Below are 26585 nucleotides of genomic sequence, written 5' to 3'. Positions count from 1 at the left end.
CCATGTCAACGTACAAAATAAAAAAGCTTTATTTCAATAAATGATTGACACTATGTTTTTTCTAAGCATTACAACTCAGAGAAAGCAATTCCCACTGCTGTGGCCAGCAACCAGTGCCTGCCATGCCTCATACCCCACCCGTGACCCACTTCAGGGGATATGGCTGGGGCCTTCCGCAAGAGTCCCTAAAATACTGGGAAAATAAAAAACATCTTGTGGCCAGCACTGCACCACGAATGCTACTGTGAATGTTATTAACGCTCAAGGGCAGGGGCAGAAGAACAAAAGAGAAGCAGAACCAGCATCTGCTCAGCAGACTGAAGCCTCCTCAGGCCCCTTCTCCTCGAGTATCTGAAACCGGCCCTGAACTCCCGGGCCCCCGGCCCTCGCCCCGTTCCAGGCCCGCACCCCCCGCAGCTCCGGGACCGCCCCGAGCGCCGCTCCCGCCTCCCCGCCCGCCCTCGGCCCCGCCCGGCGCATTCCGGCTCGGCCATGGCGAGAGAGGGTGAGGAGGCTCTGGCGGCTTTCGTGGCCCTGCACGGGGCTGCGCTCCGCGCATCGCGGGTCCCCACGCAATACTGGGAGTGTCTGAGCCGCAAACTGCGCGGAGAGGTGGGTGAGCGGCGCTGGGGGCGGCTCCGCATGGGAGAGCGGCGCTGAGGGCGCAGCCCCGAAGGGCAGCCCCGAGCCGGGGGCGAGCGGCGCTGAGGGAGCAGCCCCGAGATGGGGGCGAGCGGAGGCCGTGGGACGTGGCCGTGGAGAGCCGTGCTGAGGGCAGCCCCTGCAGCCCTGGGTGAAGAAGAGAGGAGAGTCACGGTGTTGCTTAGCAGGGGACAGTGGGAAAGGCACGGTGCGGGTTGTGTTACCGAGACTGCAGATCGGGGCTGTAAAAGACGTCAAGTGTATTGTGCATATCTGATTACGTCTTTTTGTTGTCGGCGTGAAGTTTGGAAGCTTTTGGAAACCCTGGTAACTAGAGATACAGTACTGGAGAGAGGTGGTGAATCTGAAAAAACCACAGCACTTTACCAGCTACTAAGAAAAAAATTAACTCTGTCCCGGGCAAATGCAGGACAGTGTCCTCAACCCTTCAGCTTCTTATTCCAAAGAGAATTAAGAAAAAACAGCAACGGTAGTAGTGTTAGACTCAGGATGTTGTCATATCTTAATCCATTATGGTTTGGATTGGCTTTTGCCTGATTTTTAATTTTTTTTTCCAGTTCACTTCCACACAGATCTGCCCTGCGGTCAGTTACTTACAGGTGTGCAGAGCTCAGCCAGCACGTCTCATGTGTGCATGGGTTACCTGGCTGGGGCAGTTTTCTTCAGGTGAAGCTGACCCCTGGCCCTGAACTAGAGGGAGTGTGGAGGCAGAGGCACACTGCAGGGTGGAGTATCCCTTTTACCTTTGTAGCAGCCATCTGCTTGCTTCCTGGAGCTTTGTGATGAGAAGGGGAAGAGAAACAAAGACAAGAAATTGAGTGATTGTAAACAGATTGTAAAGACACTGGTTGTATTTAGAATTTTTTTTCGGTTTGCACATCTGCAGCCTAGCCTCAGTGATGAGGAAAGCTGTCTTTGATTTGTGGGAGTAAAAGAACAAGGAACTGAGGCAGGAAAGAGATGTAACCCAAAACATTTCCTCTGGAGAGTTAAGAGTGCTTGAGGGAGTCTGGGGGAGTCTACCTAGAGAAGAAAATATGAATGAGGTGAACTTCTAGTCCTGGGGAGAGAAAGAGATCTGATAAGGGGAGAAAGCAACTAGTGGTTTGCTGGAAGGCAGGATAAGCAGTGAAGAAATGGGTGAGATGGGGTGAGAAGTTTGAACAGATCGTATAGGATGGTAGGGAAGGTGAGGGAACTGCAGTTTAACACCTGTGTACAGGTAATTTCTAATAACCTGAGTGCTTCTTTTCCCCATCTCAGCTTCAAAGTAGGGATAGGAGAAAAAGATTGCAAGTCATGATATGAGTGTTCATAATCAGGAAGGATCTGAATACATTCCTGCTGCTTTCAATCTGTTTTGTATACTGTTAATAACAGGAGTATGTGTTTATTACAGAGAAGATTACAGAAAATCTATATTATCTCAAGTATATGCCCAGTCACAAACTCCTTGTGGAATTACACCCCCCTCAGTAAGTATTCATGCAAGGGACTTGGAGCAGAAATATCTGCTGCTCTGCTTAGGTAGTGGGGTATGAGAAGGCATGTCCTGGAAAAGGATGGAACAGAAGGCAGTATAAAGCTGCCAAGGAAACTCAAAGTTGAGACCTGTTGTGTTTCCACGTGCCAATATGAAGCTGGAGGTAGCAAATAGTCTGTGCTGTGACCTAATGCAGACTTGAGATTTGTGACCTATGGCTGAAATCCTTGCTTGTTACCAGTTTTGCAGGGAGGGTGTAACACTGAGAAGGTAAGACAATAGAGTGAGAAGAGATCCGTGGTGCTGATGTTTTTAAGGAGGCTGGGATGAAGAAAGGCAGAAGGAAGAAAGCATGTGCCCTAAGGTAGCAGACTGCTCCTGCTGCTTCATTTTACTTGCAGTAGTGGCTGAGCAGGCTCTTCTGTACTAAATGTTCCAGTGTGTGTGGGAAAAGAGACTTAATTATTTCAGTGAGTTTTGGAAGATAAAGCTGCTGAGAGTGCTTTTCTCTGCTGCTGCAGCTTCTGGGTTTTGTCGAGAAGAAGGGCAAAAGGGTATTGAGAAGATTGGGTTGTCCAGGAAAAGTTACTGTGAGGAGTGCTGTGGACTGGGATAACCTCTTGAGGAGGTAGAGACAGAGCTACGGGACCTTACTTAGAAAAGGACCATGCAGAATGGCTGGAGGAGCAGCAGTAAAGAAAGAAAAGGAGGTGAGGGGGTGAAATAGTTTTGGGAATTTAGGTAATGAAGTATAACTCAGGGGGCAAAACCCCTGGGCAGCATAGAGGATAGGATGAGTTTCCTTGTTACATGTGTTAAATGGGAGGAATTTCCATTTGTCCTAACCTGCTGCAAAGATTAAAACTTTCAAGCATAGAACTTGAAAAATTTGCATGTGTAGTACAGATAAAAATATCTCTTGCATCAATACGTCTAGAACCCAGCCCAAGCAGCTGTTTTCCAACACTGTCACAGGTATTTCAACATACAGAGTGAATGCACCCTCCCTCCACTGTGTACACCAAAGCCTTTGAGAAGTGGAGGGTTTGGGGTTTTTTTTCATTTACCTTGGGATCTGCTGGAGCAGGTTTCCTGCTGAGAGCATTATGTAATTGGATTGCTCATTCAAAACATGGTATAACTGCTAGATTGGTAAACCTGCCTTTATTTATTCGTTTTGCATTTAGCATTCAGCATCTGTTGGGAAGAAATTCTTTTTGTGTTTCTGGCAGAAACTTGAAAAATAAAATATAAGCATGTGTGATCGTTCACTGTAAGTGCTAAAGTTGTTTCTAGTGTAGTGGTTGTTTCTTATGCTGTTGGATAAACTGTGTATAGTATGTTTATAAGCCTGGAAAATACAGTGCCTGCATCTAATTTTATTCATAATCTTTTCTTTCTCTATTCCAGCCATACACTAAGTTATTTGGCAGGCTTCTCTGTATTGCAGGAAGAATTTTTGTAGCCCTCAGGTGTTGCTGGCAAAAGACTGCTTAGAGTTTCATCCCAGTTAGAAATGGAGGCTCTTAATTAATTACTAGAAGGAATGCAGCACGATTATACTGCTCGACTTTATTTTCCAGAGCAGTGGAGGGCAGCCTGTTGCTCAGAGGTTACCTGTGCCCTTCAAAGCAGTTTGCAGTGTGCCTTAAAAGAATTTGCTGGAGATGCCTGTGTGGTAATTGCCATGACATGTGCCTGCTTTGGTATCAAGTTCTTTGGTTTTTTGGGGTTGGTTAGGTTGAAACTGCACCTCAACATGAAGAAGGGATTTTGCCCAAACATGTTTTGCTTGCAAGCAGTTGTGCCACTGGAATGTGTTGGTACCCTTTTGCTGTCTAGAGGTTATTGGTTGCTCTGGTGGAATGCTTCACGTGAGCTCTGCCTGTTCTGCTTCAAGCCAGAGATTACTTTTCAGATTGGTGGTGTGATCTTATCCAACTGGTTTTTGCTTAAGGAGCTTACTTAAGATTCCCTTAATGGAGCTGCTGCGTAAATAGGTTCAGTGTGACTGCCTGGCTGAAAGGGAGGGAGGAAGAGAGGAGACACAAAACTATCTGTGTATCCACACTGACAACAAAGTGCTTCTGCCAAACCTACCAGTGATCTGCTGAACTGCTGGTATTATCAATTATGAGTTTAAAAAACAACAAAACCTTCACAAAAAGCCACTGATTAAGGTGGTCTTGAACTGCTGCTGCTGTGAGAAGTGTGATTTGCTTTGGGTGAGGAATAAACATAGTTCACTTTGACATGATTATAAATTCTCTAGGAGAAATTTTTCATTAAGCATAATTCTGTAAAGGTATTAAAAGTGGAGTTTTTTTGCTAAATGCAACTGCTACAGCCTCATGTATCTGATAATTTGTCAAAGACCAAAACTTTGGCTTAGGGCATTTGGAATCCCTTCATTTTTCAGTCTTGAGATGATATTTAATACAAAAACTAAAATAAATACAACAGCTTCCCCTTAGTGTTGTGGAGGAACTTGATATTCATTGTGGGTGTTTGGTAAACGGGTGGAGCCTGTCGTGAGGGAAGGCTGAAGCTGAGTCAGCCGCTGGCTCCCCTCCTATCCCTCTCTCACAAACTCCTTAAGGCAAAAGCCAAGTGTGGCAAACACACACAGTGCCACACTGCAGCGCATGTCAAGTGGCTCCCCTGAGTCACACTTACACTTTTCATTTTCTGATGACTCCCTGGCGCTTCTTTGCTGCCTAATGAGGTTGTTGAGGGTGGCTCTTGATCCAGGCAGGAGCACTGAAGTGTCACTTCAGGGAAGAGTGGAACATGTTTCCTGGCACACTGCTCTTGCTGGCTGCCATGGGCTGGGATTAGTATTTGTGTCCTGGACCAGACCAGGGAGTTCACCCAGGTGGGAGCCAACCTGACAAAAATTAGTTGTGAGCACAAGGAAGGGCTCTTCCTTTTGCTGGGACCTGCCTGCAGCTACATGGATTTCAATAACTACAAATTTTCAAAGCAACCATGCAGAGATTTAAAAAGGCATTGGAGGCTACTGTTGGAACAGCAGGAGGTTTTGATACTGCTTACTACTGATTAATGCTATCCTCTTCTAGCAACTGGAAAACAAAATAAATTGGAACTGCTATTTGATACCTGCTGAAGTGAAAGAAACTTTCTGTTTTTTTTAAATAGGTGTGGTTTTAAACTCTAGTAAGTTTGTTTGCAGAGTGATTTTCTTTACCCTAAAAAATGCATATGTAGGTATGTTAGCCAACATACTGTTAGCATCTCCTTAGCATTTAGCTAAGAAACTGTGTGCTAATAACAGCTAATAGCTGTTAGCTATTGTTAGCATCTGGAAGGCATCCCTGCCCATGGCAGCAGGGATGGAACTGAGATGATCTTTTAAGGTCATCTAACCCAAGACATTCTATGATTTTTTATCCACTAATGGCCCCCTCTCCTTGGCTTCTGCCATCCCAGAGGAAAATTCCATTCCCTGTTCCTCAGAAGGGAATTTCAGATACTTCTCCACTTGGATCTGCTCTGTGAACTGTGGCTTAAGATGAGAAGTAGCTGTTGTTCTCCTGCTAACTTCCTCCCTGTAATGGTGGACGCTCCGTCTTTGAGCAGCTGTCTGCTTTTTCTAGGTGGCCTTTCTTCACAATTGTGGAGTTGATTTCCTCACCCTCCTGTTGAGGCCCAGCAAAAATAATTGTCCTATAGAAACTCTCACCTGAATAAATGAAAGCTTGTTGCTGCCACTGGCATTTTACAGCTAAGAAGTTGTCAATACATAGAAGTAATGATTTTCAATAATGTGGCATTGCAGGCTTTGTGTTGAACCATTGCAGGTTTGGAGTGTTGAACCAGCATCTCCAGAGCTCACACTTTAGACCTTTCTCCCTGATGTCACTGTTGAGCAGGATGGGAATGAAATGACTCCAAGTTAGAAGGCAAAGAGAATTAACTGATTTATTTCAAATGCAAAATATAGAGAACATCGTGCAGATTAATTTCATTGGTCTTAAAGTAAAAACATCTCACACCATTGGTGTGCAGTGAATGACGCATGATGGCAGAACATATCTATAAACAATGTGAACAACAAGATAGATTAGAGAATTATTTACATTCTTTCCCAACTGCTTCCCAGGCTCTCACCTGGTTAGAAAAACCCTCTCTTTTAGAGAAAAACTCTCTGACTGAACTGAGAATATCCACACCCTCCCTGCTACTTTTTAGTCAAATTAGATTGAGGCAGAGGATTTGTCTGCCCATGCGTGGTTTATTAGGTAGTGTGTGAGTGATTCTAGCAAAGTAATTCTCTCTGGAAATTTTCAATGGTCTTTTGAGGCTTTACCTATTTTTGTCTTCCTAAAAGCATATGTTAATTTTGAAATGATGAAAGTTGTCTGCAAGGTCTTGGTTCTGCCAGATATGCAAGCCCACTGTTTGGCAAGGGAGCCTTGTGCGGTGAGTGCCCTCATTTTTGTATGTTCTAGATTGCAGGGACTGCTGGGCTCCAGGATGGTTTGGATGGGTGGTGACAAAGGATCTCTGAAGCCTGGTCTTTAGAGCATATGGTTTATTGTAAAGGATGAAGGGCCCTGCTTGGAGTTGCTAGCCGCAACTTGTGGCAGGCCCAGGGAGAGCGGGGGGAGAGAGAGAGAGAGAGAGAGAGAGAGAGAGGGTGCCAGGTGGGTGTTCCAGCAGGAGGGTCCAAGAGAGAGCGTCTGGTCCCTCGGCCACACCTTATCAGGGGGCTTCAAGGTGGGCTGGGACAGGACTTGGGCCAATGGGGTTACAGACACCTGATACTTCAGGGGAGGGTTACAGGTATGGGATGAACCATACATTGGGGGGTGAGACAGGACATTCCATTTGACCTTAGGATCTATCAGAAGGGGGGATTGCTTTCAGCTTGGCTGTATTATTGTTTTCGAGATGCTCAGTGATTAAGGTTTGGTATTTCAAACCTTGTTTTCATCTTGATATCTGTATTCTCTGATTCTTTTGCCAGGCCATCATATTTATAGGGCCTTGCTATTTCATCTTCCCCAACACTAGATGAAGTTACTGCATCCAGAGTAGGCAAAAATGTAAACAAACCCCTTTCAGTACCTTAGTAGAGATAAGTGTATGAAACTTAACTTTATATATAGCAGTACTGGGAATCTCCCAATTTACCTGGGGGTGAGTGAACACTGATAGTTCCTTTTATAGGGAAAGAAGAGAGATGGAAACAGGCTGAGATTTCTTAACTGGTTCAGAACTCAATTGGGAAAAGCTCTTTTTCTTCAGGGACTTAAACGTACTTCAGTATGGTTGTGGAGCCTGGGTAACACTCAGTTTTGCAGGTCTTAAATTACTGATTTTAGCAAAGGTTGAGCAAAGATATTCTGTTTTCAGCCTCTAAAATTCTTAATGAGTCGTTAAACTGATAGACAATCATTAGTAGACCTGTTTGTGCCAAAGAAACCAACAAAGTTTCCTACCAACATTAATTAAAAGAAACTTCCCAAACAGCTCTGTTAAAGTGTGAAAGAATAAATACTGTTGTTCATTCATTTCTTAAGTTAAAAATGCCATTTTAAATCAGATTACAGGGAAGAAATGTCTGCAGGTGTTGCATTGTGCATATCAGGGTGCTGCCTTATCCAGTTGCATGATATTTTGTGCACTTTCCATCTCAGATATTTGATGCTGGTGACTACTTTGGAGTAATGCAAGTAGAAGAGTTGGATGAGGAGGAAGAAGTTGATGAAGAAATGGAAGAAGAATTTAAAAAGAAACCAAATCCTGGAAATGGACCTTGTTTCAAAGTTATTGTAACAAATGAAAATGGACTTCAAGCCTCCAATCCCAATAGGTGAGTTGTGATTTTGAGAATAGTGTTCAGTCTTTGAGTAGTGTGAAACACTAAAGTTATACTGACAGTTTGCTCTGAGACTTGTTGGATTCTATTCAGAAATCCTCTTTTCTAACTCTAAGACATAGCTGTATGTTTGAGGAAAGATGCATGCTATGAAGCACACCTTGCAAAGGGTACTGGGAGTGCAAATATCTTAATGTAGTTCCTTTTTAAATCATGCAGGAAGATACTTAGAAATTTGTTTTAGTAAACTCAGGGAGAAAATAAGGAAAAGACAACTTTGCAATGATTTCTGCAGAAATAAAGCAAACCTTTGTATCTGCAAGACTGTGTGCCTGTGGGGAAAAAAAACTAAAGAAATACTTGTGATCTTCACAAATCTCATGCCAAAAAGGTACTCACAGTGATATTCTGTGAGCTTACATTTCCTTCAGTTGGCTAAAGTGTAATTCACGAGTGGTCCTGTGCATGCATGTGGAATTGAATGTATCAAATTACTGTTCTATTGCTTACAAATCAGCTTATCTGTCATGAATATAAGACTAGGAGGCTTCTATAAAACCAGTATAAAGTTTTGTAAGAAATAACTTTATATTATAGTACTGCTTTTTGCATTCTCACTGGTTTCAAACATAGAACAGGGTATTCGTCATAAATTAATAAAAAGCCGTGAGGTTAAGTAATCTCTGCTGGAGATCTAAATTCAATTCTGCTCAGTTCTGTAAAACTTCTGTGAGACCTTTCATACTTTTTAGATCTTGGGTAAACATGCAAAACCTAAAAATTTTAATTAGGCTTAATGAGTAAAACCAACAAAGAATCATAGGTATGTGCCTTTACATCCCTGCCTTAACCTAAGTAATCACCTTTCTAAATCTGAGAATGCACTCAAATTATCAAGTTCAAAACCAGCTCCTGTGATAATCTTGGGCTTCCTTGCAGCATTCAGGTGTGAGTATGGGAGCAGAACACCAACACACCTGTTTGCTAACATTTTGGAAGAGCTTGACCTTAGCATTCTCTGGAGCCTTTAATTTTAAAATTAAGTGAGGTTTCATGTGTATGTGGAGTCTGAGATACAATAATTGTTCAACCATATTTGCCTTATGTGACAGCTGACATGTTTTTAGCTTTCTGAAATATGGGTGTTGTGGAGGGTTTTTTGTGTGGTTTGGGGATTTTGCTAGCAAGTAGAATTGGGATTTTTCTCTGTATTGGTTCAGTCCAATTATATAACCAAATGTGAAGAACCCTTCTGTTTGAAAAACTGTGTTTTTTTCTAAAAGTCATGCAGCCTAAGCAAGGGTTAAACTTGTCAAGGGAAGCTGTGCCAGATATGTATGGTTTTATTTTGGGTTAGATTGTAATTGTTTTAAGCAATGCATTTTTTTCTAAAAATAATTTTGTGACACACTTCACCCCCACACAAAGAAAAAATCAGACAAAACAAATAGAAACTATCAAAATTTATTGCTCATTTTCTTTTAGCATATACAGGCTTCTGATGATCAGACTTTTCCACCTGGCTTTACAGATGACAGTGGATGTCACAAACCCCGTGGCTAACAAGATCCTCAAGTAATTTTTCAAAACAGTGTATTGTTTTCCTGATTAAGGCAAGAATATCAGGTTGATGCAGTAGAGTTAATAGTGATAAAAAGGGAAGGCATTTGTGTTCTTGGCTTTTAAAGGGAATAAGCTCACAAACTGAGTGTGTGTTCTTTATCTGCTCCTTATTTTCATGGAAATGCTCAGTAATGCACCATAAACTTTCTAGCGCAAAACCAGAGTGTAAATTACTGCTGGAAAGTGCTCCTGCCCTGGAATGCCACAGTGTGTGTTCTGGGAGTGACTTTGTAAGTCAAAGAGCAGATTAGTTATCACACCATCTCCAGTGAAGCACAGCTTTTGTTCAGAGCATGTATCTCTGTGTGTGAGAGAGTCCTGGGGTTAACAGCACCCAAACTCTCCTGCAGCGTGTTCCTCATCGACCACGCCTGGACATACCGTGCGGAGCACGCGCGGCACCAGCTGCGCCACGTGCCCGGCCTGCTGCATAGGATGGCCAACCTCATGGGCATCCCCTTCCACGGAGAGGTCCCAGACGAGGGCAGCATCGAGCAGGTGCTGCAGGAAATGTGGAAGTACAGCCAGACCTACCAGCTCTCTCAAGGGGTAAGACTCTACGGGATGCTAAAAATTTTGGGCTGGATGTGTTCCAATACATGAATGTTAACAAAGATCCTTACAGGCATTCCTTCCAATTGGAAGGAGAGCAGATGCTACTTTTAGGGTGTGTGGATAAGACCACACCAGATTTGGTCACCCTGCCCTCTGTAGTCCTTCAACACTGTACCAGCATGTCTTGAGCCTTCAAGAGCACACATGCCATTTTTGAGGGAATACAGCCCTTGGGGTGCAGGTGAAAACCCTATTGTAGGGTTTGCAGTGGAGCTTCAAGGTTTTTTTGGGTCTTCTGAATTAAAGAATTAAAGAGGAGAAAGGTGAATTCTTTGGCCTCAGCCCCTGCAGAATGGGCAGGGCTAGCCTTGAGCACTGAGAGCATGAGCAGACTGCCCCTATTACCTCAGGGTCTTGAGATTGTTCTCTGGACTGGTCATCTTTATCGTTTAAGCTCAAATTTAACTCACAGTAGAATCAGGTCGGAAAAATCCCTTAGAAGAAGATTCATTGTGACTTTTACCTTAAATGAAAGGGAAATCTGAACATATCTCTGAGTCTTTCTATCCTAACTCTTTGTTTCTCAATTTGTCATGAATAGCTTGTGAGTGAAATGGAATTATCTGTTTTACCACTTGGAAAGTGATTTTCCAGAAGACAATTCAACCTGTAGTTGAACTTGTCTTCTGTTCATTTTTCTGGGAAATATGTCAAGTCTAGTCTCTCTGTTCCATTTCTGCCTCCATAAAAAGACCACAGTAGTGCTACCAAGCAATTTAAAGTTTATTTTCTCATGCAGGATTTTTTCGTGACGAGTGTTGCAGGAAGGGACGCTTTGATGCTGCAGCCTCAACACTCGCAGCCAGCTGTTGCAGGTGGCAGTGTTGCTCTCCGTCACTTCTAAACTTCAAACACTTTTTAGCTGATTAAGTCTGAGAGAAACTGAAGGAAAACTAATCCTATCAGGCAGCCTTCTTCTGGTTTAGCTGTCTTAAGCAGCTGGTTTGGTTCAGGGAAGTGGCAGGTCTGGTAGGCAATAGCAGTAGCACAAGAAAGAGGAGGCTGAAGCAGGAATCTGAGAAGTGGTGTAGGGGTTCTGCCAGTGACTCTGTCTCACGGAGCTTTTCCTGCAGTCCGTGTGTGCAAGATATCTCCCTCTGTTCATACAGACTGCAGAGGAGAAGGTTCCTGTCTGGTACATCATGGATGAATTTGGATCACGCATTCAGCATTCAGACCAGCCGAGTTTTGTAGCTGCACCTCTGTTTTATGTGCCTCAGCAAATTGCTTACACGGTTCTCTGGCCTTTGAGAGATCTTGAAACTGGTGGTAAGTGTGTGTCTGAGGAGCTGGGGCTTTCTTTAATGCTTGCAATAGAAAATGGGCCAGTTCTTACAAAATCATTGAGCATTTCACAGTAGAACAAGTGTTTCAAGACCAAAATGGCTGCATTCTTGTAACATTGTCAAATATAAAAGTTCTCTCTGTCTGGTATTTCTGCATTTTAGGGTAGAGACCTTTTACCAGTCCAAAAATGTTGCTATTGTTTTATTGACAGTGAATTCAAATCTTGCATCACTATGTTAGTGAAACTGCAAATTCAGTCATCTGAGGGGTTAAAAAAAAATTCCTTAAGATCTGCGTTTATAGCTTTGAGTCAGAAAGGCTCTGAAAGTTGGGAAACACCAGGCCAATGATTTATTCCTGTAATCTTAATCAGGGGCCACCCTATGCCTCCATCAAGTGGAGAAAATAATCATCCTAAATCCTTTTATCATGTTTCTTTAATTACCTCTAATTTTTCATTTAAATAACAGAAGTTGTGCTGGTGTTGACTGTACAGCTGTAATTTGAAGATTTTCAGTGGGAAATGAAAGGCAGTTCCTAAAGGTTCTTCTGCTTTTGCTGCAGATGAAGTCACTCGTGATTATGCTTATGGGGAGATGGATTGCCTGATCAGGAAGTGTGTTTTGTTACCTTGGGTGCCTACTGAAGTGTTGGATGTCAGCTGTTTTACTCCAGAGCCACCAGATGAGCATTACCAGGTATGATTTTAACAAGTTAATTCCATATGTTATCTCTTCTAAGAAGAGGCAGTGTCTAGAAAAGCATTGCAAGAATTCCAATTTTGCTTCTTTTTAAAGACTGATTCAGAGAACAGCCATTAAAATAAAATTATTTTAAGAAAAGTTGCATTTTTCAGACTGGATACTGGGCTATGTTGTGGTTTAGAATATTAAATATTGCTCCAATATTAAATATTGGAGCAGAGACATTTTTAATTTGATGGCATTCGTATAAAGTAGTCATTCAGTTTGTTTCCTTTTAAATAAATGTTTGGGATATTTTAAGGATGTGAAATGACTGTTTGGAATCTCCTTTTCATGAGCAATGTCTACATGAGATTCAACTCTTAGAAAAATGAGTAAGCTGATACCTATAAGGATGCTGTACTGGCTACTAATAGCATTCAAAGTACAGCTTCTAAAGATGAATCTATACCCCAACTCTCTTGTTTCTTTATGGATGAGAGGCAGAAAATGCTCTATCCAGCTTGTTAATAACAATATGTAGCCAGAAGTGAAGTTAACCTGCATCTGCTAAATAAAGTTGTACACTCGTAATGGCTAGTCTGTCTTGTAACCTAAGGCAGATTGGTTGGTTGGATTTTGGATTTTTGGAAGAGCTGTACTTTGCATTAACAGAGGAACAGGAATGCACCCAGAGTTTGTCTGATACGTATTCTCTTGGCAAAAGTGCTTTGGTCTCAGACAAGGCAACTTTTTTGCATGTTTTAATTCTGTTTTGGTATGATCAAGTCAAGTTAAAGAACTGTGTGTGGCAAATGAGTCCAGTGTCCTCCTTTACCACTCTACCTTAAAAACATGTTTTCAAGGTAGCTTTTTTTTTTCATTTCTCTGCCCCTCAGCTGTTGAGGAGAGATGAAAGCTCTACTGATGCTAGAGCCAACCAACAGAACTTTCATCTACTGCTAGATATTCTAGAGTAAAAGAAAGTCTCAGCTGGTGACAGACCAGCAAAGAGTAGCTCAGGGCATGCCATATCCCTAGACACCAAAGGTGACACAGCTAGAAAGATATGATACCATGTTGCTGACAGTTCTCATTATATGTAAAATAATGAGAGAGTTGTCACAGCAACATTTTGGCTTAACTTTTTGATACCTGTTTTTTATTCTGTTACCTAATTCTGATTTCCAACACAGACCACAAAGGCAGTAACTTAGATGATGTGGGTGATGATGGGGCAATGATTGCAGAAACAAGTGTCAGGGGAGGCAGCTTCTAATGAAATGTCTGGGTTGGAGGAAGTATCTCATGGGACTAGGGAGATTTCAACAGCTCCCTGGGTTTGAAAACACAGCAAAAAATGCATCCTCTGGTACTGTTCTGAGAATTGTAATCTTCTCACCTTAAAAGTACAAGCTCCTTTCTTTTTCTTGGGTGACTACAAGGACTATTTTGTATTTGTCCTGCCCAGTCTGTTTTAGAAGGTGTTGTCTAAGATCTTTGATTGCCATTGTGTTTTTGTTTATCTTTCCACTTATGTAGGATTTTTTTGCTATACCAGCCTTAAAGGTAAAGAGGTGCATCTGTGGCTGGACAGACACCTCACTGCAACTTGTGACAGTCTGGATCAGCTGGAATTCAAAAAGCTGTTGCACAGCAGCAGCTGCATTTCTTTCTCAAGATGTACTTCTCCTGTCCCAGTGTTTCTGGGAGCTGCTTCCTTTTGCAGGGTGTCAGGAGTGATGCAGAAGTGTATTTTCTTTTATCAGTCAGAGGGGGGCTGTACAGGATGGAGAGACTTTGCAAGCATGGTTACTGCTGAAGACTGCAAAAAACATTTTGCTCATTTTCACAGGAGCAGAATTGGCTTCCAACCTCCTATAATTTTTTAGTCATCTGTAACAAAGCATCACAACTAAATGGTCAGTCTTTCCATTTTGTTGGAAATACATCAACTTTGTCTTCCATTGTATGTGGTTGGCTGTCATTTGAGTTGTTTGGTGTTTTTTTCATGTTTAGGAAACAAGAGTTTCTCAGGGTCATTCAGCAGTGTTGATGTGCCCTGGTCTTGAAGACTTATTTCTTACTCCTTTTAACTGTTAGTATTTCCTTCTGCCTCTGGTCTTGCAGTGATTTTCTTTTTCTGAACAGCATAGTACACAACATAATAGAATTGTCAAAATGTAACTTTGCTGAAATTCACTTGCACCAAAGAGAATGGAGTAAGACATGCAATGGACTCTTCCATTCTGCCTAGAATTAACTTTTTGTGGTTTTCTGTTTTGTAGGCAATTTTAGCAGAAAACAAGGAAAAACTTCCAGTAGTGATAAATCCACCAGTTTATGCCAAAGACAAAGTTTTCAAGTACGTATCCACAAACAAAATGTTTTCTTACCAGGATTATGTGCAGTACTTGCAGTGTGTTCAGGCTGAGCAGCCTTTTCCATCTTTGAACATTAGAGGCAAGTTAAAGGTGGGTTTATATGGAGCCACTTGCCTAAGATTCTGATTTACTAGTTGCCCCTGTTGAATTTATTCTTCAGAGTGAATGAATTGTCACTTACATAATTTCTAAAAAATAAATTTAGTTTGGTTTTTTGTTTCTTTTTTTTTAACAAGTGCCACCTTCTGAGTGAAAGAAAAGTTGCATCATGTTTTAACACATGTTGTTTTCACTAAGTATGATTTAAGGTGTAGAAGAGACACTTAAAGACTTGTCTTCTGCATTATAGCATGTATGTCCATAGGCGTTGCTCTGTGCTGTGTGACTATAACAAACTATTCCCCTTGTTAAGATGGCACTACCAAACAGAAATCCTATAAAAAACCTGGGATGTTTTAAATTGGACATGTGTTTGCTACAAAAATGGACTGTATGCTGAGAAACCATTTCAGAAGAAAGCTGGAAGAACATTGGAAAGATACAGGACTTTTTTTGAGCAAAAACAGTGGTGCTGCATGGCCAGGCTGCCTTGTTACTACTTTTATTCCAGAAAAATAAACCCTTGCTTAGCATATGTTGTGAGTTGCACTCCAGGGTGTTGTAGTCTGACACTGGGATCATAGTTCTTGCTTGAAACATTTTGCTTAATTTGTAAAGTGGCACTTAAATGTATTTGGTAGGTGTACTCACACACCAGCTTCCTGTGTTGATTTGTTACTCCCTAGACAAACTTTACTTGAGAAGAACTACTGAAAATCAAAGTCACTCTTGTGGTGAGGCATTTGTTACCTTGCCCAGTGATAGTCAAGGTTCCATTTGTAGTTGAAATCTCTGGTTACATGACTGTGAGGATAAGTAAAAGCTGATATTTTTCATCTGATGTACTCAGAAACAGGAGTCAAAGGCAGATGCATTCTGATAGAGGCAGAAAGCAATACTGAGGATGTTGGGAAACACTGATATATTTTTCCCTGCTTACCTCTTTAGTTTGTATCTTACATTTCAAATGAATGGCATTCACATTAGGCAAGGAAGGAGGACAAAACACATCAAATTCTTCCTGCTCTTCTTTTAAGGAATTTAATCCACACCCAGTCAATGTACCCCTAATGATTTCCCTCTCTTTTCCTTTATCCTGTTCATATCTGGACAGAAGACTGTAAGGTCTTTCTCATGCTCTGAATTTTGTGTACTAATGTTCCTCCACAGGTAGAGCAGCATCTCAGAGTCCAGATGACTGAGTGGGAGCTGCAGCCTTCCAGTGCTCTTGGCCTCCTTTAAAGGTTTTAGGGCTGTCACCCTGGGCAGACAGATGGGAACACTTGGAGCTGGGTAGATGAGTGTAGCCTGTTAATAATGCTTGTGTTCTCCTTTGTGGATTGCTAATGTTTTAGGGGATTCAGAAGAAATTCAAGTTGCAAGGTTTAGAACCTGGAACAAATTCTTAGTCATCTTGTATCCAAGCAGAGCTAAGACAGAGAGTGGAAGATTAAATAAATGTTATACTTGAACCCTGAAAAGCAGGGGAGTACAAGTAGTTTGTACAGCAAAATGATAGGTTTAATCAGGTCTTGTAGCATAGTAACTGCTGCCCTAGGGAGATTGTTCTATCTAGCTGGGCTGATTGCTGAATGGAAAAAAAGAATCAAAGAACTAAATGCTTCAAAAACTGATTTATTAGGGAAAGTCTTTCCAGTTTGTGTTAGGCTTGATCATCTCTATTTCTTTTGATCTTCTCTTTCATGTTTCTCTTCAGCTACATTAGTTACTGTTTTAAAATGTCCAAAGAGCTGTTACGAGGCAAATCTTTGTTTTGGTTGGTCTTGTCAGCTGTGTGCTGTGGGAGCTGATATTCATAACTGCTTCTTAGCTTTAAATATTTTGAGTTTAAAGTTAAGTAACAGCTAAATATATTTATCTTACTTGTATAATTTCACTGAATGTCATCTTTAATCACAGACTTCATAGCATCCCTACCAGGACTTCAGTGAGACAAGGGGAAAAAAACCATCATTTGGGAGGTATGGTTAGCTGGCTTCATTAGTTCAGTGTGTCTCTGATACTGGACTGAAAGGTCCAAAATAGCTTGGCTGACGCTACAGGATTGCAGTGTAGATGTTCTGCCCTCTGCCAAAGCCAGAATGGGACTTGGTGCATTCCTTACCTGTCGGTATCTTTTTGTGGTATTATCAGTGTATTACCTTAGAACAAATGAAATGGCCTTATTTCCTCTCAGATCTTAACCTCCCTCATCTTATTGCAATGATGTTCTTGCACTTAAAGCTAGATTGAGCTCCCCTATTGTGCTGCATTTTAAGCAAGTCTTCAAATACATAATCCTAAGTGCTTTGGCACTGTGTCTTTGCAGGATGGTGACTTGTAGGATGTGTTTGTAAGGAACCAATTTGGGATTTTCTGAACAACTTCAATTTTAGTAGTTTTTGTGCTGCATGTGTTCTTTCTTGCCTATTTGTGTGGAGATTTTGGATGCTTCAGGACTTTGTTACAGCATCGTATAATTGGCCTTTTATCTTTAGGTCACCACTTTGATTTCCTTTTGCTCCAGCAAGGACTAACAGTTGCTCCAAAGCAGTGGATGTTAGGGGAGCTTGCGGGTTTGGCAGCACTTGTAGTGGATCCAGTACATCAGATTTGGTATTACACTTTCCCCTTGTATGGAGACTTACAAGGAGAAGCCAAGCAGCCACAAATTACAGGAAAAAATGCTAGTGGGACTCTGTGGAAATACTTATTTTGTTCTGCTGCAACAGTGAGGAAGGACTGATTTCAACAGCCTCTTTCAACAGGCTGATTCCTTTTATCCACAGTGAAGTCATCTCTCTCAGTTACAGGCTTCAGCATAAATAGAATAAATATTGTAATATCTCACACATGGAGCTATGCAAAGCACCTTACATACTTTACTTTTTAAAGAATTTATTTCCCCCTGTGACTGGGCTATTTCTGCAGTTCATCTTTTTAGAGAAGTGTCTCACAGGGGAATATATTTTCCAGTTGATTAGTAGTGGAGAAGGAGAAGAAAGTTCTCCAACTGATAAGAATAGAACTGGTAAGAACAACTGATAAGAATAGAACTGGAGAGGAGGAAGAATACAGTAGTTTCCAATGGAAAAATTTAGTGGTTTTTCATTCTGTTTAAATGTTTCCTTACCATGAGAATGATACAAAAAACAGTCTTGCTTTTTGAGTTAACATGCTGAATTCTGAATTAAGTGGCCTCACTTTAAGCTATAAAGCCATCATATTTCTATCTGCTTATTTTAGCATCCAAGTCACTGGTTTTATTTGAGGGGGAAATTTCCTAAGATACGCAACAACTTACCTCATTGTTGGTTACATTCTGAAATGTCTGTCACGTTTGGGTTAGGGTTTTGTGTAATTTTAAATGGGGTTGAGAGGGAATTTGTATCAAGCCTCAAAGTTTTGTGTATTCTCAGCATATACCTAATGTACCTACTTTTGTATGTTTGGGTTATTTACAATTCTGAACAAACAAAAATAATCTTCTGAAGCTACAGAATTAAGCTGACAGGATTTCCTATGACTTTTTCATGTGGATGACAGCAGGTTGATTTTTACAGCTCTTTCAGGAGTGAAGGTATTCACAAGGCCACTCTCACTTCTGGGTATATCATGTAGAACAGTGAATTCATATTACTGCTTCTCTGTCAGGGGTTTAGTCATCATCTTCTGAACTGTTATTTTATGAAGCTAAACTGTCAGAGCTAAACTACCTCTGAGATTTCTGTCTCAAAATAGATAATTTTTAGGTAATCTCTCGCAATTTTTTAATCTATCCCACTTCAATTTAAGTTGTTTTTGTGGATCAAGAAGAAATTGTCACAGAGAGTGTATACTGGAAAAACATAAAAGTTTTTTTTTTCTATTCAAGCATTACTTGATCAGTTTGAGGAACTAAACTGACATTTTTCTTCTTTCATGTGCTTCTTTCTTCTAGGGTTTTCACAGACATTCAGCAAGTCCTCAACAATCTGACACATCCCCGTTTTGTATTCACAGACAACGAGGGAGAAGCAGACATCCTCTACAATTTCTCACACTTCAAAGATTATAGGTTAACTAATTATAGGATTCATTATTCCCCTGATAATACTTCCTTTTAAATTTCCTTGCTATAAAAACTGTTCCCAAAGGCCCCCCCAACCTTCCCCCTTCACCAAGCACTTGTTTGCTTTGTAGGAAGCTAAGTGAGGAGAGGCCTGAGGTAATGGTGAATCAGTTCCCCTGTGAGAACCTCCTGACTGTCAAAGACTGCCTGGCATCCATTGCTAGAAGAGCTGGAGGACCAGATGGGCCCAGGTGGTTGCCTCGGACTTTTAACCTGCAGACAGAATTGCCTCAGTTCATCAGCTGCTTCCAGCAACGTGACAGAAGGTGACTTGTGTTTCCTCTTCCTTAGATTTTGTCCTGTCTTGATCTCATTTTCTTCAAAGACCAGGAGCCCACATTTTGGTCTTGGCAGCTGTTGTACCACCATGAGTTAGTTCTTGCTGCATTTATATTCAAGTGAATTTTACCTGAAAAACGGGGGCTTTTTAGGTTTTTATTTTAGATAAGAGTAGTTAAGCAATGCAGTTTGAAACCCAGAAACTTTGCTGTGATTTGAGTATAGAGTTGAAGTCCTTGGCACTTTTCCTAGTCAGGATCTTGCCTCTTGTATTTATCAGATATGTAAAGCCTCAAAATGTGTTTGCAACAAGTGTGGGATTTTTTTTCCAGGGGACAGTAGCAGTTGTTCTTGCACTTAAGCCGGAGTGGAAAATGTTTAGAGTACTTGGGTTCTGTAAGGTTATGAAAGTAAAGTTTAGTTTTAGTGTTAGACTGAAGCAGTTGTGGAGCTTTAGGGTTTAAATCCACACTTCTGCTGCTGCAGCTGCCTTGAAGTGAGTGGAAACTACGATTTGTCTTCTTGTAAGAGAGAAAGAGAGCATTAGCTACTGCTCTTCTGTGTGGCATGGAGTACTCTGGCTGAAAGGTTGCTGCTTTGGTGATGCTTACTTCTTATAGTGACATGTGCCAGGTGTTTCATTTGGCCATTATTTTCTATACATAGTCTCTTATGGACTGGTATTGACCAGGAGAGAGCACACCTGCCACATGTCACTAGTGTGTGGTGGTTTAATTCCTTTTTAACATCAAGGACTGACAGTGCATGCAGTGTGTATATAGGGAATGGGAAGGAGGTGATAGGAATTTTCAAACAAACAGAAAAATGCTATCTTCAGCTCACTTTATGATGCTTTAATAGGTTGAGGAAAGGACATCAAGCATCACCCTGTCCTGACTTGGAAAGATAGATGGAAAAACCAGCATATTGCTGGATTTTCTCAAGAATATCTCAAAGAAATTTGCCCCTGGAGGTGTCTGGGTGCTAGAAAGTGAGACGATGGTGGTGTGTTTTTATTTTCCTGTAGTGTGAACTGCTGAGACACTGTGTGGTTTCTTCCCAAAGAGATGAGTTCTGGTGTCATTTCATGTGAATGATTTGGAGGTGTCAGTAGGGAACCAGTTTGGAAAACTGCACACTACCCTGCCAGAACATTCTCAGACTCCTGACAGAACAATTCCACACTGTGACTTGTGCATATTCATGGTGATGCTGTCCTGTTGATGGGTTATTTTCCCCTTTTGATGGAGTCAGATGCAGTAGAAGATAAATGCAGTAGAGATGCAGTAGATGCAGTAGAGATAAACACTGAGACCGAGTTAGGCCTGAACTGGAAAAAAAAAAAATTTGTGAAAGGTACCGCTGCCTTTTCTCTCCTTATTCCTAAGACCTACTCCTCCCAGCTGTCAACAAAAGTCTTTAATTCTTGCACTGTAACCCACAGCTTTATAAAGTATTTTTTTCAGGAGAAGACATGGATCTAGCCAAGTGGATGTTCAGCCAGATGAAAGAGGTGGATACTTACAGGTGTTGCTCTCTCTCTTTCTCTCCCAGAGGAGAAGATAATCACTGGATATGCAAACCATGGAACCTGGCCAGAAGCCTGGATACCCACATCACCAACAACCTGAACAGTATCATCAGGCACAGGGAAAGCAGCCCAAAGGTGAGAGGGCATAGTTTGAATGGGATCTAAAAAGCAGAGCTGAATAAACTGCTTTGTAGAAGGAGGTCTGAAAATACAAAGGAAACTTATTCTTCAAAATTCATATGCTGGCCATAAGCATACAGTTCAGAATAGATTCAGTTGCAAATTGGTAAACTCCAATTGTTGCAGTTACGAACTCAGAGCCTGATGTTGTCTTATGTAAAGAATAAAACTTGACAATATCCCTGACAATAAAGGATACCTCCAGCGTGGTGCTGCTGTAAAGCCAGTCCTCATGCAGGCAAACACATTGGCTACAGTTAGCATTGCTCATCACTTTGGGAACATTATTGCTTCTATCCCCTGGCTGGTTGTTACTGCTCTGCTCAGTGGCACAAAGGACCACCTTTGCCAACCAGAGACGAATCATGGAGCTTTTTACAGGGAGCCTGCCACACCCACCTGTACCACACAGTGTCCTTGCCACATCCACCTGTACCTCAGTGCGTCCCTGCTACATCCACCTGTACCTCAGTGTGTGAGCCCTGGAGCTCGCTTCAGCGCCATTTGTTGGTGACGTGTGGACTGCATGTGTTTTCTCGGGTACAGAAATGCACACAGAATTGCTTCACAATTGTTGCAAAACAACAAGGTCACCAGAGTTAGAAATCTGTGACTTTTAAAAATGAGAACATCCTGGCCTCCATGTTTCCACACCCCATAGTCAGAGTGTGACAAAAAGCAACACTGTCCATTTGTGTACCTTTGTGAGGAAAAGCTGAAATGCAGGCAGGGCTGCCCTAAGCCGAGGTGCAGTGACACTTGCATTTCACCTGAGCTGTCCCACATGCTGTGCTGTGCTGTAGGTGGTGTGCAAATACATCGAGGAGCCGGTGCTGTTTGAGCGTGAGGACGTGGGGCCAGTGAAGTTCGACGTGCGCTATGTGGTGCTGCTGCGCTCTGTGCGGCCCCTGTGGCTCTACAGCTATGACGTGTTCTGGCTGCGCTTCTCCAACAGGTGCTCATCTCCCCTTGCAGGCTGCACCTGCTGCAGCTGGATCCCTTAAACTGAGCGGTTGTTCTGTTCCTTAGGGCGTTTTCGCTTGATGACTTGGATGACTATGAGAAGCATTTCACCGTCATGAATTACGCTCCTGGTGTGACATTGAAACAGGTAAGCAAACAGCCCAAAAGACTCTCGTCGCCTTTCTGTTGGTAGAAAATCTTCTGGTGCCTGCTCTGTGGCTGTTAGCAAATAGTCTGTTCCACATCCACTTCAGCAGTGTGTTCAAAGTCCCTGAAATCCTAAGCAAATACTTTTCTAGACTCTCTCCCCCAGTCATCTGTGGTTATCTAAGGTAATACAAACCTACATTCTGAACAGAACCCACAATGACAGCTTGTCATTGTCAAAGCTTTAGTGTGATCTTTTACAACAAGAAATCCTGGAACAAGGAAGGTATTCAGGAGTTGTCTTAATTCCCTAGTTCTCTACTTGCATTTGTCTGAATGGCAAATATATTTGATGTTCCATTCTCTTGTCATTCCTGATCAAGACAGCCTTTGATGTTACTAAACTGTTTTAGGTGCACTGTGAAGACTTTATTCCTCTGTTTGAAAAACAATATCCTGAATATCCTTGGACAACAGTACAAGTAAGTCAGCAACTCCTCTTTCTCTTGTAAATGTTTATTGTCCGTTTGGGTTTTTTTTACTCAGCAGACCAGCTTTTCCAAAAGTCTTTGGTTGTTAGGATTTTTTTTCTTAGAAGACATATTTCATGAGTGTCACAAAGGAGATTATATGTTAACTTCAGAACTTTGTGTAATCTGCCCTCAAATACTTGATTGTTAGAGGACTGTGTTTTATAATTTCAGAATTTTACTTCATGATCACACTATGATAATTCTTTATGTTGGACTTAGCAATACAGCCAGTCCTGACTACTCTCAAGTGCAGCTTCCTGCTGCTGCCCCAGCTTCTCTGTGTTAGAAGCTTTGCCAGAGCCCTGTCCCTGCTCCTTGCACAGATGAATTTTCACAAGAACACAGATGGTGCTCTCGTACCAGGGCATCTTTTGACTGTAATAAGGAAGCTGCAGATACTACAGTTCCATAAAACACACATGAAGGCAGATGAGGGCTTTCTCATTGATTTTAATTTTTCCTGTGATTCGTGCTTGAAAGAAAAAGCTGAATGTGAAGAGCTGGTTCAGAAACATGCACAAAACTGAATTTTTTCATTCTTCCATACTTATTAGAAGCTGGAAGAAACAGAGTGAATGATAGCTGAGCCCTTCTATGTGCATATTTATTCAGAAGTGCATAAATTATCCAACTGTGACTTGATTTCCTAAATTAATTCACATTTGTTTTTAACTAGACTCTTGTATCCAATTGATGATACTCAGAATATGACAGGGTTTTAAATGGTCTGAAAGAGACTACAAGGGGTGAAAAGAGAGATGTCAAAATACATCCTGTAGGTTACCCAAAATGTAGAGAAAATAGAGGGAATGGTTCACTGCAGCATAAATTCAATGCTAAAACTCACATCTCTGTGTTCTTCCTGGTTTATTTCACTTCCAGATTGGATATCTTGACTGTTTTTCAAAATACCTATGTAATACATTTTTAGGATTTCCATTTCCCCCACCCCCACCCCCAACCTTCTTAGGGGTATAAATGGATAGAAGATTTTTCATTGCAGAATAGAACAAAACAAAGCAAGAATACAACTGAATAGGCAGGGAAAAAAAGCCAGAATTTCACAATGTACTGCTGGTCTTCACAGAACTCTCCTAGGTTTTCTTTTTCCCTTCCACTACACATAAGTGCAATACTTGGCATAATGCCTGAGAAGGGGGTTAATTCTAATGTTAAATGCACTATTTTTAGGATTTCCGTAGTATTCATTGGTTCCCCAGAAAAGTCCATGGATATTGCCAGGTGCTGAGTTCTTTCTCTGTGTTGGCATTAGGTGTAAATGCACATTTGGAAGCCTATACTGTGCAGATTTTCATTTGTTGTGTAGTGCAATTGATACAAACTCTTTAAAACACTGTGTGAATGAAGTGATTAGAAACATGTGTGTTGCTTTTATAGAACCTCACTGCTCATTCAGAATTCACTGGTTTTTCTGTTATTAGGCAAGTATTTTTAAGGCATTTGCTGAATTGTTCCAAGTTGCTACATCTAAACCTGCCCCTCTTGGCATCTGTGATTATCCATCTTCAAGAGCAATATATGCCATTGATTTGATGCTTAAGTGGGACACCAGCAGAGATGGTGAGAAGCTCTTTATTTGAACGTTGAATTGTTTGTTTGTGGACCTTTTCAGAAGTCTGTTCTCTGTGCCTCCCACTAACACCTGAAGTTGCAAATCTGTGGGGATGGCATCTGCCATGCTGCTTAACAGGAGTGATGGGGCAGCTGCCAGCTGCTGGGCTGCATCCTTGTTTCTCTGCTGCTGTTTTTCTCTGTTTGGAGAAAAACAGAGCAAAACAGAGGGGTGGGGGGGGGGGGGGGGACCAAAAGAATCCAGTCAAACCACCACACACACAAAAACCCCAAACAAATGTCTGAAATACCCAACTTTCTATGAAAACCTTGGAGACATTTAATTGTCTGTGGCTTCCAGGCTTGGAACAGTGTTGAATGCACAATGACTTGCTATGGCAGGGAAGGGACCACATTCACCATTTAATGCCGTTGATATCCCCAGAGCTGTCAATCAGCTGTTACCAAGTCTCTGCAAGAACATGTGAATGAAGCTGCTTCATGTTAGTGCCACAGCATGGCTGCCTCCTTGAAGCTTTCTTCCAGGCAGCTGTGGAGGACTGATAGCAAAGTCTGCCAGATAGACTGAATAATCTGTTATCTCACTAGGAGGCTAAGAAATGTTCTGTAAAGGTGCCTGACCCAGACAGGGTGTTGTAGAGGTAAAAAAGTAGCAGAGGCACCAACACAAAGAGAACTGCCAGGGAGTATTGAAGAGAGCTGAGCATACTCTCTTCTTATGGTACTGGGCTCTCTGGGACACAGAAGTTGATTGCCTGTGCCCAGGTTTGCCTGCAGAGCAATTAGATGTTGTGTGTTGGGTGAGTGCCCCATGGCCACTGCTGCAGGGACTCATTCTGTGAAGATTGAGTTGCTTTCATGGAGGGAAATGATTGAGAAACAGGAGGTATAAAATGGAGCCTTTGCTGCTTAGATGAGGTGGAGCAAGGGCTTGCTGCATCCACACTGGATCCTCTTTCACTTGTCCCAGAGGTGTCCTGAATGGGATAAGCAAAGCAGCTCACAAACAATACTAGATTGAGGAAAACAGCTGTAGTAAAGAACCAACCTCACATTACATGGCTGGCTGGATGTGAGCTGCACAGGTCCCTGGCCTTTTGAAGGTGAGGGGTGGTGCCAGTGGCAATGCTGTAAAGCTGTGGGCAGCCTGTGGACGAAGAGATTTGTTGCTCCTGTGTGAAGCACAGTAGGATTTATTTATCCATCAGAAGATTGTTCCCTCACTTAACAATCTCAACACCAGATGTGAAACAAAAATCCTGTGGTTTTCTCTGCACAGAATGTTTTTGATTCAGAACTGATGTAGTTTTAAAAGAAAATTAAGTTTCCTGACTTCCTTTACAAGTGGCATGAAATGGCAGATGGGGGTGGCTGCAGTTAAAGGAATAGGACTGCTATACCTAGGAGGTTTAAAAAAGCAAGGTTGGTACTGAAATGTGATAGGAGAAGTAGAGTTTTCTTGAAGATGTTTGAGACTGACAAGCAAAATAGCTGATTCAGGGAGATCATATTGAATGGCTGCAAATTCTCATTCCAGAGGAGGCATTGAATTATTAGCACAGTGGTTGCAGAATCTGTTGGATAATTGTCCTCTAGATAATAATGGTAGAACATACTTCTGTCCCTCCAATAAAATCCAACCCAGTGAAACAAAAACACCCTGCTGGCTTGGCAGTTTGGGTCACAAAAGATGCTTTTCACAATTATTTTCTATAATTTCTGGATTAAAGACAAGCAGTGATTTGGGATCTCTGTAGAACTTGTATTAAGCAGCAATGTTTGTGTTTGCCTTGACAGGAAAAAGAATTATGCAGCCTCAGATCTTGGAAGTGAACTTTAATCCTGACTGTGACAGAGCCTGCAAATACCATCCTACCTTTTTTAATGATGTCTTCAGCACCCTATTTCTGGATGAAACAGACAACTGCCATGTGACACGCATTGTCTAACCACAGGAGATGTGACTCCATCAATTTCCTTCTCAGATATGCTTAACAGCAGGATTTATATTTCAGTTCTATGAGCTGCTGATGCAACTGTTTCCTATACTGATCACCAGGGGAAAAAATTTGTATCAGAAGAATATGCCATATACTGTATTGATAATCCCTTTGTCTGCATTGTCCTCATCTTGCTTTTGTTCTTTCTGCAAGACATTGTTGTTTGTTGACAGTGTCTTGTTTATTGAATATTGGAGACCTCAGAGTAGGACTTGTTTTTCAGGTAGCCTGACTGCTTGCTTGCTGGGAAACATTGCACAAGTTCCTTATGTCAACATTAAAACTATAATTTACTGAATCTTGTTGGGGTTTGTATGTCCCTTTCTTATCTACCCCTCCTACTCAAAGATCTAAAGGTGCGTGGGAAATAATATAATAATAGGGTATTTCAGTGCAATGAACTATGGGTTAATGGGACTAAAGAGATAATGGATCTTCCCCATTTTCCTTATTTAAAAAGAGAAAAACCAACCCCGCAGCATTTAGGAAGCTGGCTGTACCACTGGCTGTCATCCTTAGCTTGCCCCTTAAAGAAACCACATTTTTGAGGATGTGAGCAGATGCAA

At 41.7% G+C, this 26585-nt stretch overlaps 1 protein-coding gene across 1 annotated transcript; it reads left to right on the top strand.

Annotated features, from left to right (window-relative positions):
* The first annotated feature begins 460 nt into the window (after positions 1-460).
* Positions 461-26317, top strand: TTLL12 (tubulin tyrosine ligase like 12). The gene is made up of 14 exons (XM_053942158.1): positions 461-612; positions 7810-7985; positions 9965-10163; positions 11339-11498; positions 12081-12214; positions 14488-14564; positions 18623-18739; positions 18865-19059; positions 20627-20738; positions 21587-21738; positions 21813-21894; positions 22307-22375; positions 23869-24007; positions 25817-26317. The coding sequence occupies exons 1-14, from the start codon at positions 493-495 to the stop codon at positions 25966-25968; spliced, it is 1884 nt and encodes a 627-aa protein (XP_053798133.1). The 5' UTR covers positions 461-492; the 3' UTR covers positions 25969-26317.
* The last annotated feature ends 268 nt before the right edge of the window (positions 26318-26585 follow it).

Source organism: Vidua chalybeata, chromosome 5 (genome assembly GCF_026979565.1).
Source record: "Vidua chalybeata isolate OUT-0048 chromosome 5, bVidCha1 merged haplotype, whole genome shotgun sequence".
In the NCBI taxonomy this organism is placed as follows: Eukaryota; Metazoa; Chordata; class Aves; order Passeriformes; family Viduidae; genus Vidua; species Vidua chalybeata.
This window is presented reverse-complemented; position numbering and strand designations above follow the sequence as displayed.